This window comes from Malaclemys terrapin, chromosome 22 (genome assembly GCF_027887155.1).
Source record: "Malaclemys terrapin pileata isolate rMalTer1 chromosome 22, rMalTer1.hap1, whole genome shotgun sequence".
In the NCBI taxonomy this organism is placed as follows: Eukaryota; Metazoa; Chordata; order Testudines; family Emydidae; genus Malaclemys; species Malaclemys terrapin.
In genome coordinates, this window is record NC_071526.1 from 9827986 (window position 1) to 9840937 (window position 12952).

Below are 12952 nucleotides of genomic sequence, written 5' to 3' on the forward strand. Positions count from 1 at the left end.
GTGGGGAAAAGAGTGACTCTCCCTAGCTCCTGTACAAATACATCGCTGGGCCCGATACACTCCGGCAAAGTCCTTGGTGGCTCTGTTGTTCCCAGCTGCTGTTGGTGTCCCCATGAGGGCACCACCCCAGTCCCCAGATTCACATACGCCCCCAGTCCCAATTTCATCCCCTCAGATTCCCCCCCCCATTTCCATTCTCCCAAAGCCCCCTCCTCCCAAGTCCCCAGCTCCAGCTTCCCCCCTCCCTCCTCTAGATCCCCTCTAATTCCAAGGCAGTTCTAGCTCCTTCGGGCGGTGCGTGTCCCTTTAAATCCCAGGCTTCTTGCCCTGACCAATCACAGACGGGATCCCCGTACAGCGAAGGGGACAAGACTGGCCTCTGGGCCCGAGCCAGCTTTCCCTAGCCCTCTCATTGGCTCCGCCTTCCCCCCCCCCGCCCCATCCCCCGATTGGCGAATCTGGAAAGAAGCTCCTCCTCCCAACCCTCCCTGTGGCCAATGAGAGCGCTTGAAGGATCCGGAGCGCTGCGGGGATTGGTGGCTGGGCCAAGCCAATCGGGGCACGGCGGGTCGGGTATATAAAGCGGCTCCGGGGAGCTAGGCGACTGCAGTGTTCAGCATCGCCGGCGCGCAGCACGAGGTGTTCGGACACGGCGCCGGCTCCCACGGGTTCTCCTCAGCCTCCCTCAGAATTGTGGTGTTGTTTTTTTAAGCCCCTCACTTCCGGTTGTTTTCTTGCCCGCTTCCGGGTGACTTGGGCTCGGCTTCCGGTGGCGTTTCCCAGGAGCGGCGCGGGGCGGGTGGCGATGCTGTCAGCGGGGGCGCCCGGGGCTGGCGGCTCGGAGCGGCCCGGCGGCCGGTTCAGCGTGCTGAGCTGGGAGCAGGTGCAGCGGCTGGACCAGATCCTGGGCGAGGCTGTGCCCATCCACGGCCGGGGCAACTTCCCCACCCTGTCCGTGCGGCCCCGCAGGATCGTGCAGGTGAGGGGGGGCGTGTCCCTCGGTCCCCCGGCGGGGCAGGGGGTCCCTTGCCATGCATGATCCTGGGGAGGTGGGGGGGGCGCCTGGCTCCCCACTGTGCCCAACACTGGGGGGAGGGGTACCTGGTGCCCCCCACTGGCTCCCCACTATGTATGGAGGAGGGGGTAGAGGGGTGCCTGGTTCTCCCCCCTATGTGTGGGGGAGGCTTGGCTCCCCACTGTGCACAACACTGGGGGGAGGGGTGCCTGGTGCACCCCCCCCATGTATGGCATGGGGAGGGGTGGCTGGTGCCCCCCACTGGCTCCCCACTATGTATGGAGGAGGGGTGGGGGGTGCCTGGCTCCCTACTGTGCTCAACACTGGGGGGGAGAGGTGCCTGGTGCTCCCCACTACATATGGAGGGGGGGGTGGGGGATGCCTGGCTCCCCACACTCCATGGTATGGTGGGGAGGGACCACTGGCTCCCCGGTGTGACATGAGGGGGAGGGTCCCTTGTGCATGATGCTGGCGAAGGAGGGGGCCTTGTAGGCCCTCCTGCAACCCACCTCCCTGTTAAAGGTCACCCCTATCCCGTAGAAGTGTGCAGTGGCTCCTGCCCAGCGCTGCTAACATAGATCTGCTGCAGTCCTGCGCGCTGGGCTGTTGGAAGCCAGCAGATCAGCTAGCAAGGCTGGGTTCAAAGGGTCCCCCCATACATGGGGCTTGTGACTTGGCAAAGGCAGAGCTTCCAATGGGAGCTGTTCTGACCCGCTCCTGTTTGAGAAACTGCCATGGGGATGGGAGGGAGCTGTGATATGCAGAGACCCAGTATTTTCTGCCAAAGGGTGTCTCCCTCTCCAAAACAACTTGTGTTTAAATCCCCCTGCTTGATGGAGACAGACTGCATGTTTGGGCAAGGGCAGTTCCTCCATAGTTGAGCATGCTATGGGGCTACCTGAAACTCATCCAGTTTTTCCAAACCAGCTGGTAGGCTCCCTGCATAGGAAAAGGAGGTCACCAGAAACTTTAGAGGCCACTATTGACTCACTGATTTTTCGTACGCAGTTTGTGCAGAAGTGTTGGACTCTGCCCTGATGAGGCTGCACTCAGGCTGGTCCTGTACTTGCTCTCACTTTCTGCTTATATGGGGCTTGAAATCTGCTAGCAGAAAATAAAACTGCTGAGACTGTGATATCGGTCTCTCACTCTTGGCATCTTGCCACCCATGCTCAGGAATTCTCCAGCTGAAGCAAATACTTCTACTAGCCGAAGCTAAGATGGTAGATTTTTCACTCTACATCCATCTCTTACTATGCAAGGCCTCTGGTTCTTGCTGCTCCCTCACACAGACTGAAGCACATGATGTACAGGAAACCGAGGGGTCATCACAGGCAAAGTCATTCAGAATTGCCTTGGGATTAGATTCCCTGTGTCTATTAACATTCTACTGTGTCTTGGCTTGTCCCTTGTCGTCTTGTTGACATTTTCCTGTTAACCTAAAAACTCAGTCTTGGATCCAGGACATCCTGCATTAATCTTATTTGTGTCAATAGCAAAGTTCATTTAGAACTGCCACATCGGTAGAGGGCAACATTGGACTACTTTACTGCACATATTACAAACAGATGTTTGTAATAACGAAATTCAGACTCCATCAGCCCAGGCTAGGTTCTGTAAGGCTGTGAGAAGCTTTACGATAGGATAGATGCAGCAGGTATGGCAGCAAATGCACTAATGGCCACCAACTAGTTTGTGAATTTTTTTGCGACACTTAAAGCTGTCCAGTTCAGCCTCCCTTGTCTGAATGTCAAGGGGATGTTAAATGTCTGGATTTGTCAATGTAAATTAATGCTGGGACCCGATGACCCCATCTCAGACTTCTGAGGTCTGAATAATGAAAGCTAAACTTCAGCTATGTAGGGACAAACAGATGCAGTTAGTATTGCTTGCACGGTTACACTACTTATATTGAAGTGTCAGACATTTAAGAGAATGTGTTCTATTCCAATTTATTATTGGTGGATTTAGGACCACTAGGGACTTAATCTATAGTTTGCTCCATTACCAACTATAACAGAAGTAATGCTTAATGTGAAAGGATCACTATTAGCTCCAAAACAAGTTGGAAAGTGGCTTCTTTACCAAAACATTAGATTAAAAATAAATTGTAAATACAAGTTACTTCTCACTTATGCTGTTTACTCTGCCCTATCAGCTGGTCCAATGATTCGAGTTGGTGCTAACTGAAGTTTCCCAGAGCTGCAAAATCTGGGTGGCAAAGATTGAAGGGGAGTGGCTATTTAAACTGTTTCCATAAAATGCATTATGCCTGTTGGAGACACAGCCTTGTATTTTGTAAACACTTCCTTAAAGGTTGCATCAAATTTAAGTGTCCTTCAGGTCTTGTCAAACTGACTTTAAACTGCGTACTCTATGCCAGTGGTCTTCAAACTGTGCCTCACGAACCAGTACTGGGTCGCGGTGGCTCTGGTCCGCACCGCCAGCTGGGCTGTTAAAAGTCCCATTGGCAGTGCTACCTGGTTAAGGCAGGCTAGTCCCTACTTGTTCTAACACTGTGCTGTGTGCCCTGGAAGCAGCCAGCGGCAGGTCTGGCTCCTAGGTGTGTGGGGGGGGGGGGCACAGGGCTCTGTGTGCTGCCCCTGCCCTGAGCACCAGCTGGGCAGTGCCTGTGGGCGAGAGCCACATGGAGCCGGACCTGCTGCTGGCCGCTTCCAGGGCATAGAGTGGTCTGCGGTGCCAGGACAGGAGGAAGCCTGCCTTAGCATCCCTGCTGTGCAGCTGACTGGGAGCCACCCGAGGTAATCCCCAGCCCGGAGCCCCTCCAAACCCAGAGTCCCTTCCTGCACCCCAAACCCCTCATCCCTAGCCCCACTCCAGAGCCTGCACACCCAGCCCAGAGCCCCTCATTCCTGAGCCCCTCCTACACCCCAAAACCCCTCATCCCCAGCTCCGTTGGGTCGCAGGCATCAGCAATTTTCTTCAGTTGGGTCACGAGGGGGGAAAAAAACTAGATTATGGCATAGAGCAGTGGTTTTCATAATCTTCCCAAATTAACAGGGATTGGTTAACCATAAAGGAATAACCGCAGTGCTTTAATATTGCACTTTTCATATGGAAATTCACAGCTTCGTACAAAGGCTTGCCATTCATTTGAGGGCTTCAGGAGATGCAGAGTACTATATCTCCTGGACATGAAAGATTGAACAAGTGCCCCAGGGCTTGGTGGTCTCTCTGCATTTGTACTGTGGTGGATGGGTCTCCATTTGTGCATCAGATGCACACATCTTCCATGTAACATCCTAATACGGTTGTTGGTAGTTCAAATAAGTTGCTGTGTATTCACGGAAGGGAGGCTTCTTCATTCCTTAGTAATGACTCATCAAATGTAAAATCAAGCATGTTGGCTTCTCATTTAAAAAGCCTATTCCCAAACCAAACTGGCTTTCACAAGAAACTAATCTAGGATTTCAAGATCTCTACCTCTTGGAGTACTTCACTTAAGTTTGAAAATTGATCAAGTGGCCTTTTTTTTTTTTTTTTTTTTTTTTTAAAATACAAAGCAATGTGACTTCAGCTAATATAGAGCCCTTACGGTTATGCTAACTCAATTGGACCTCCAAACTTTGTTGAAGTGCATATGTATGACATGAAAGATTTAATGAAGCAAATGATAAGAAGCTATTAGAGTGCTACTCTTGATTTGTCTAGAGCGGTGGAAAGCCGACATTGGCAGAAGCCAGATATCTAGCATCAAATGTTCCACTAATTGTGCAACTTAATATCCAGAACAGTAACTAAACTAAAGTGAAATGTTCGTCCTTTAGTCTTAGCTGTGCAATAGTGGATTAAAGGATGTTTACAATCTTGCCACTAGCAATTTGCTGTATATACTCAGGACAGTAATTCTGGCCAGGCACGTTGGCAGCCTCAGAATTTAGGTCTGAGTAATCTGAAACAAGTAACCTAAAAAGGCAGTCACTTTGTAATGCTTGGTTATATATAACCAGCTACTCAAATGAGGTAGAGAATACCAGGCCAAAATGCAGGCACGTTTTGTTAGTGCCTGCCACCTGATTGTCAGAATTGCTCAGCTGTACCATATATAGTGAGGTACTCTGTACTACTGACCTGCTTCTGACAATCCTCTTAGGAACACTTGTCTATCCTCCTGTATGCGTTATCCTAGTGCTAGTAGTGAGTAATAGATTTCAAATGCTCTTGTCCCTCTACAGTTGGGACAACAGATCCTACTACTTGTATCCAGCCTTCTGCATGGGCAGGTATCCTTTGGAACAGTGTGGTGTGGTCCATGAGAGAACACTGACTCTCCAGACATTTGAATCTTACAAGGTTTGGTTCAAAAAAGAACTAGATACATTCATGGAGGATAGGTCCCTCAATGGCTATTAGCCAGGATGGGCAAGGAAGGTATTCCTAGCCTCTGTTTGCCAGAAGCTGTGAATGGGTGACAAGGGATGGATCACTTGATGATTCCCTGTTCTGTTCATTCCCTCTGGGGCACCTGGCATTGGCCACTGTCCCAGACAGGATACTGCGCTAGATGGACCTTTGGTCTGACCCAGTGTGGCTGTTCTCGTTTGGTTTGTGCCTAATCCTGTTGCCATTCATATACATTGGAATTTCTCATTGACTTTTGTTGGAGTAGGATTGTATTGTTAAGCAGCTGGACACACAGGCAGTGTACTACCTTCATGGGCTGTTAGTGTTTTAAACTCTTCTGGCCATGAGCAGTTGGACTACTCAGAGAACTGCAACCATAAACCCCCCCCCTGGATTTCAGACAGCAGGGATGTTGAATGCTGGATCCCAAACATCTGTCTTCTAGGTTTTGGGATGAATCTTAACCCAACGGGGGTCTGAGTTCCTATTGTATGCAGCAAAGGCTTTGAGACTCTAATGTTAATTTAATCCAAACCCTGGTCCTGATTCTGCATCAATCTTCTTGACCTATATCTAATACTAGACTGACTAGTACAAAACTGTAGCCCCTACATCATATTCAAAATAATATGCACGTGGGGGGGAAAGATACAAAATTGTAACTCTGGTCTAACGTGCATTCACTGATTGACCATAATTGGTATGAAGTTTCTTTCTTCATACTCTGAACGTATTTGACTTGATTATAAACAATTCCTAAATAGAAAGCATTCCTTGCCCATTGAATGGGAGATGGAAATGTCTGCTCAATATGTGAAAATGAGCAACCTAACTATGCACTGTCCCGAAATCTGGTGTGAGCTCACTACAAACTACTTAATTGGACCTAAAACTAATCTACCTGATGTGTCGGTAAGGATGCATGCACTGGTGGGTATTTGACATATCTAATAGTAGATGGCTTACTCATTCCCTGTGGCTTGATATGTGAATCTTACAATTTGGCAGTGAGTCCAGGCGAATGTCCAATGTAGCTCCAGTAGCTCCTGCCAGAGAGTAACTAGGAAGTGCCAGCATAAGAACCACATCTTGTGTAAAATCACAAGTGTGTAAAGTTGTAAAATTCCATGTTTTCCAACATTCACGACTTGCACCAGAATACCCTCTGCTTGCTTGAAAGTGCCGTTTCAGACTTGCAGCTAAGCGATACTAGCCTTCACGAAACTAGCTGATATAAGTTAGTGATGTTTTGATACCATTAACCTTCCAGTAAGTGGTGGTGGCTCTCTAACTTCTCATTAAGCTTGATCCAAAATGGAATTCTTAAAGTCTAGTTCATGGGCCTGACACGTATTGATTAGTGGGACACCCCGTCCAGCTGGAAAAGGAAGAGTCCCCATCAGAACTAGGTACTATAACTGCAGGGCAGCATAGCCTAAATTAAGATTAGTGGAAACTAGAGTTTCCACTATAACTAGGAAAACTCTTCTAGACTGGAACTGGTTCCAGTTACATTCAAAGTTGTGGCTGAACTATTTGTTCTGGAATAGTACCTCTTGCCTATTGTGCCCAAACACTTCAGTAATTTCAGGGGCACATTAGGTAAATCAAGTTGAGGACTAGCTTTTTTTTTTAGGATTCTTAGGCTTTCTTGATGTTGGCTTCACAGGCTTCATTTTCAACTTTGTCTGAATATCCTGATATTAAAGGAAGATTGAATCTGTGCCACAGTACTCAGTTTGAGTTCCTGGTTGTGTGTAATAAAATATAGAGCTCAAATGTTTTGCTAAGAAGTTACCATCCTCAATCGCTAGCTGGTGTCTGGAATAGGTAGTTCATATTTTATCTTGGGGTTCTTTCAGCCTAATGCACGTTTGTCATCAGGAAAGTGTCAGAGTAACAGCCGTGTTAGTCTGTATCCGCAAAAAGAAGAACAGGAGTACTTGTGGCACCTTAGAGACTAACAAATTTGTTAGTCTCTAAGGTGCCACAAGTACTCCTGTTCTTCTTTTTATCAGGAAAGTGATTCAGCTTCATGTTAAATGAACTAAGCTTTAGAGGTGTATTTGCGGGTGTGTCAGTATTGAGGAGGCAGGATTAAAATTGCTCAAGGTAACACCTGTTAGATGAAAAGTTGCCTCTTAAACCTGGCAAGATGTCATATGCAAAACACTGACATATTGGAAATTATTAGGATACACTTACTAGTTAAGACATGAACTTGCATACTTATGGCAAGTGCATTTCAGCAACTCTAGCTTCTTAGTCTGCCTTTAATGAGTCTTGGCAAGGTTAGGAGAACTTCTAAAACATGTACAAATACAGCTACTCCAATCAATCAAATAAAAATTGGGACTTCACGGTTTCTGCATTTGGGCACTTCTCGCTGGATCAGTTGTAGTTTCAGATTAATGAGCCAAAACTGTTACCTAAAACTTATTTGATAAGAATCAAGAGACTTGAGGAAACCGATCTTGCAGTGAACCTGCTCAGACAGTTGCTGCCTGGAGATAATTGGGTGGGAGCAGTTAACAGCTGTAGAACAGAAGCAGGCGTACAGATGTTCACTTTCTGCCAGGAGCACACTAATGTAAGAACAAGCAGTTGAGGCCCCTTTTAAATCCAGTGACTGCTGCAAACATGTAGGCTTTTGAAGTGTATAGGTCTCTCTAGCCTTTCTCTCTGGAGTACCTCCAAACGTCCCTGTTTGTAATAGGAATGACAACCCATCTCCTTTTTGTTATGCTGGCATGACCTACTTCAACATGCAGGCCCAATGTCAGTTCTAACATCCCATTCTAAGAACGCTACCTTAGTACTATATAGAACAATGACACTGTCTCTCTCTCTCTGTATCTCAGGTGGTCCGCAGCCGTCTGGAAAAGAAGGGAATTGCAGTCCATAATGTCAGGTTGAATGGCTCAGCAGCTAGCCATGTCCTACATCAAGATAGTGGCCTAGGGTACAAAGACTTGGACCTCATTTTTTGTGTGGATCTGAAGAGTGAGGATTCTTTCCAGCTAGTTAAAGATGTGGTCATGGACTGTCTCCTGGACTTCCTCCCAGAAGGCGTAAACAAAGACAAGATCACCCCCATGACTCTGAAGGAGGCATATGTGCAGAAACTAGTGAAAGTATGTAATGAAACAGACCGCTGGAGCCTTATATCACTGTCTAATAACAGTGGGAAAAATGTGGAACTCAAATTTGTGGACTCTCTCAGACGGCAGTTTGAGTTCAGCGTGGACTCCTTCCAGATCATATTGGATTCACTGTTACTATTCAGAGAGTGTTCAGAGAACCCCATGTCTGAGAACTTCCACCCCACAGTCACTGGGGAAAGCATGTATGGGGACTTTGGGGAAGCGATGGACCATCTCAGGAGCCGAATCATCGCCACCAGGAACCCAGAAGAAATTAGAGGTGGTGGGCTTCTGAAGTACTGCAATCTCCTGGTGAGGGGGTTTAAGCCCAAGTCGGAAGTAGATATGAAGGCGCTACAGAGATACATGTGCTCTAGGTTTTTCATAGACTTTTCCGACATTGGAGAACAGCAGCGGAAGCTTGAGTGTTACCTTCAGAGTCACTTTGTTGGGATGGAGAGCAAAAGGTATGACTGCCTAATGACCCTGCACCGGGTGGTGAATGAAAGTACAGTGTGCCTGATGGGACACGAAAGGAGGCAAACTCTGAACCTCATTGCCATGCTGGCTGTGAGGGTGCTGGCTGAGCAGAACATCATCCCGACGGTAACCAATGTGACCTGCTACTATCAGCCAGCACCCTACGTCAGCGAAATAAACTTCAACTACTACGTCACCCATGTGCAACCCCTTCGGCCTTGCAGTCACTCCTACCCAACATGGCTTCCTTGTAACTGAGCATGGACAGCACTCTCCAGGATCTGTATTCCAGGGTGCTCCCTGGCCTTGGCAGCCTTCTGGAAGAACTGTGACAAGGCAATATACTGGACTCTTTCTCGAGAGTTTCTTGTTCCCAAGTTTGTTTGGAACTAGCTGTGTCTGCTGTACGCTGTGGAGATTGGATGTGCAGTGTTATTGGAAACTGTAGATCTGAGATGTTTACAGGAAGACTTATGAATTATGTAGGCAACGGGGGAGTTAGGGGGTTTGTAGGGTTAGACTAAAGGTAGAGCTGCACTGCCCTGAAATGCAAATCAGTCTGAATTTCCTTTGGGTGCAGGAGGTGTTAAGGTTTGTGCAGACTCATGGTTTCTGAAGATAGAAGCCAGGGTGGCTGATTCCTTTGAAGGACCAAAGAATCCTGTTCTTAAGTGCCTGTAACAATATAAACACAATTGTACTGTAAACCTTTATTTTTTTGTTCTTGTCAGGGGCTAAGATCCCTAAGTGCTTGTGTGGGGATGTCTCAAGATGAAAATGTTTTGTTTGGGATGGGAGGGGGTCATTTGATCATTTCTAGTAACATAACAAACAGATGTTGGATTGCAGGTGACGTATTGCTAAGGCTTTTGGCATGGCTTGCTGCTCGTGAAGGACTAGCTAACAGTATCTAATAGTAGTCAAAGCTGAGTGTCAGAGGTGGGGGTTGGCATTGAATGTAATACCAGACACTGGGGTTGTGGAGAATGCTGTTTAGAGCTTTCTGGAAATGGGAAGCAGTAGACCCCCATCCAAGTATTCACTAAAAAGCTCCAAAATTCTCAGCTAACTTGTGTACATAAACAGTAACGCAGGGGATGTGTTTGGGAGTCTGCCCCAGGTTCTACTAGTACAAAGCTGTACGTCTTCTATGGAATTGGGAATGCTGCTACTTTTTGGCATGCAGAGTGGTTTTAATGCCCAAACAACCAGTGGCCAGCTGGGCTATCTGGGAAAGACCAGGCTTGTCCTGAAGCACAAACCAACTATTGGCTTGTCAAACCATTAACTGTAGCAGTTGATTTTATGTAGGCTGGAGCCAGTTTTAGGTCAAATGCTTCGAGCCCCATCCCTCAAGTATTCAGTTCAGTCTTGGAGTTCTAGCAGATTCTTTTGATGCTAGCCTGCCTTGGCGAGAGAAGAAATCTTCCTTTCTCTGCCCTTTTGTCAAAAGCAGCCTGGTTTTTTCAGCTACACAATTCCACATCTGAGCAACAGATTCGTAATCTCATTAGAAATGAAACATGACTTCTTTTGTGCCAAAAAAAATACCACTTAAGTTTGGCTTTAGGAAAAGGTATGTCTTTTTAAAAAAAAAAAAAAAAAAAAATTCAAAACAAACCTTTATGCCTGAGAGCATTTTGGTGTATCTTATGCAAATGTTCTGCCTTTGAAGTTGTGGTGTGTGTATAGAGTACAAACAGTCCTGCCCTGAGTTGTCTGGATTGCTTACCCATTCTTTTGCAACATCACATTCTGAGACTTAACTAGGCATGGGTTTGTGACGCTGGTACAACTGAGACATGAGGCATTTTCTGCTCAAAAAGAGAAGTGCGCAGCTCTGGGAGTACACAACACTAGTCACTTCATGGTGCTTCTTCAAAGGCTAATATACTTGAGTATTTTTACTAACTTGTTTTCTGGTTGTTATAAAACTGTACCACAGCTGGGCAGACTGAACAATCTAATAAAGATTAGATACTTGGCATATGTATAACCAGAATTTTACCTTCTTGCGCGGGGAGAGTGTGCAGGGGAGGGAGGGTTGGAGCTTGTGAATGCATTTCTCTGAATACTAACAAGCTTAAACAAATCTGCCCCAACTTTGCTTCTTTCATCTTTATCCAGTAAGAACTGTGAAGAACAGGGCCCTGCCACTACCTGTCAGTTTGTAGGTTTAACAATGACCTCATGCTCTTAGATTGTACATGTTTATTTACATGATACAGCTTATGGGGTAAACTGCTACATACAACTTCTTGATGCCCAGAGCCTGCTTCCTGTTGCAATGCCTGACGGAGGGGTTTCAAATTAGTTTTTCCTTGTGCTGAAAAACTGGTGTAAAGGCTGTTTTTTGAAAACTAACTAGGATCTCTAGACATGCAATCCTCACTCACTTTAAGGGGGGACCTGGCTTTGCACTCTTTACTAAACTTACTATTAACACAGCTGATCTGTAGCATGCTGCACGTTTTATTTAATTTTACTTTATTTTGGGGGGGCAGGGAGGCTTCTCTCATATTCTTTACCACAAAGGGTGAAGGTAGATGCACTAAACTCTGATCTTTCCAGGGCAGTGACAGAGCTCCCTCTTTAACAGAATGTAAAGTTTCCCCACAACTGAAGGCTTGATTGGTGGGGGGGAGGGGGACTTAAACTAAGGTTGCACTTTTGATTTGTGGCGTGTGTGGGGTATGGCACTCTTGTGAATGGGAGTGGTTGATTCCTTGCAGTGTGATATGCTACCACTTGTAGAAAATCTGAAGATTCCTATAGTCTGGCACTCTTTTTTTTTTTTTTTTTTTTTAAATTTGGTTTCAAATGTACATTTTTTTTCTGCATCTGTATCACTTGTCATGCAATGGGCTTGACATAGACTCACTAGATTCTTTAGAATCTGTTACAAATAAATACAGTGTATTGAATTCAGCAGGTTTCTTGTTTACTTCATGCACAAGGGTAGGGTAGCTTTCATATTTCAGGCCCTGCCCCCCCCCCCACTAAAAATGACTGATCAATCTACAAATTGGCTGAGTTGGCATGAGATTTAAGGTGTACACCCAGTCCTTCAAAGAATCTGAATTCCAATCTTGGTGTCTAAATGCTCCCTGTTTGCACTTCAGGCAGTCTAGTCCCTAAACTAGAGGCTACTCCAGAGGCTTGCATACATGGGTGCTGGCATACTTCTCTCTTCCTACCCCTAAGAAGATTTTTCTACTTCAGTATGCTGCACCGTTCCTTCCCTAACTGCTTGTCAAATTACTGGTGGTGGGAGGGTGTTAAGTGGCTAGCGGTAGTTGGTAGGGAACAGCTTATCCCCCCAATTGCATGGGGAATACTTAAACACTGCTGGTGGACTGTAAAACAAGATGGAGCCTCACGTGGGTAAAAAAATTGCTGAGCTGCTACAATGAGATGCGTGAACATGGTCTTAATATCTCACAGGGGCATACACCGCTTAGATAGGTGCAAGAAATGCTTGGCTCCCAGATGGTCACTCAGGAGTTTAGCTCTCAATACTGAACTCTCTCGGAGGGGGCGTGAGCTGGACTGGAAATGCTGACATTCGCCATCCCTAGCCAGCCGTGATACTTCCTTATTCTGAGAAAGCGAGCTAGAGCTGCCTGAGGTTCCGTTACAGTAGCCGTGAACAGGATGGCATCTCCAGCAGCAGGAAACACACACTTTTCTTGACCAATGCCGTAAGGTCAAATCCCCCTTTGTCACCAGTCCAGTGTGGTTGCTGTCATGGGGCTGGTGCTAGCCTACTCCAGGCAAGAATGTGCCCATTGCTCTCTCCCCAAAGTAGAAGGGGGCTTGCCCTTCTACTGCAGCTGTTGGCTTCGAGTGAAACCTACACCTCACCCTGCCTGTTCGGATGCTTGCTCGCTGCTTACAGCTGATGCATCTTGTTGGTATGTAACTCATGAACAAAAACTTCATATCCAGT

General features: G+C 46.8%; 1 protein-coding gene across 1 annotated transcript; it reads left to right on the plus strand.

The window, feature by feature from the left end:
• The first annotated feature begins 623 nt into the window (after positions 1–623).
• On the plus strand, positions 624–11931 carry TENT5B (terminal nucleotidyltransferase 5B). The gene is made up of 2 exons (XM_054011915.1): positions 624–979; positions 8242–11931. Exons 1-2 carry the CDS (start codon positions 806–808, stop codon positions 9259–9261), a joined length of 1194 nt encoding a protein of 397 aa, XP_053867890.1. The 5' UTR covers positions 624–805; the 3' UTR covers positions 9262–11931.
• The last annotated feature ends 1021 nt before the right edge of the window (positions 11932–12952 follow it).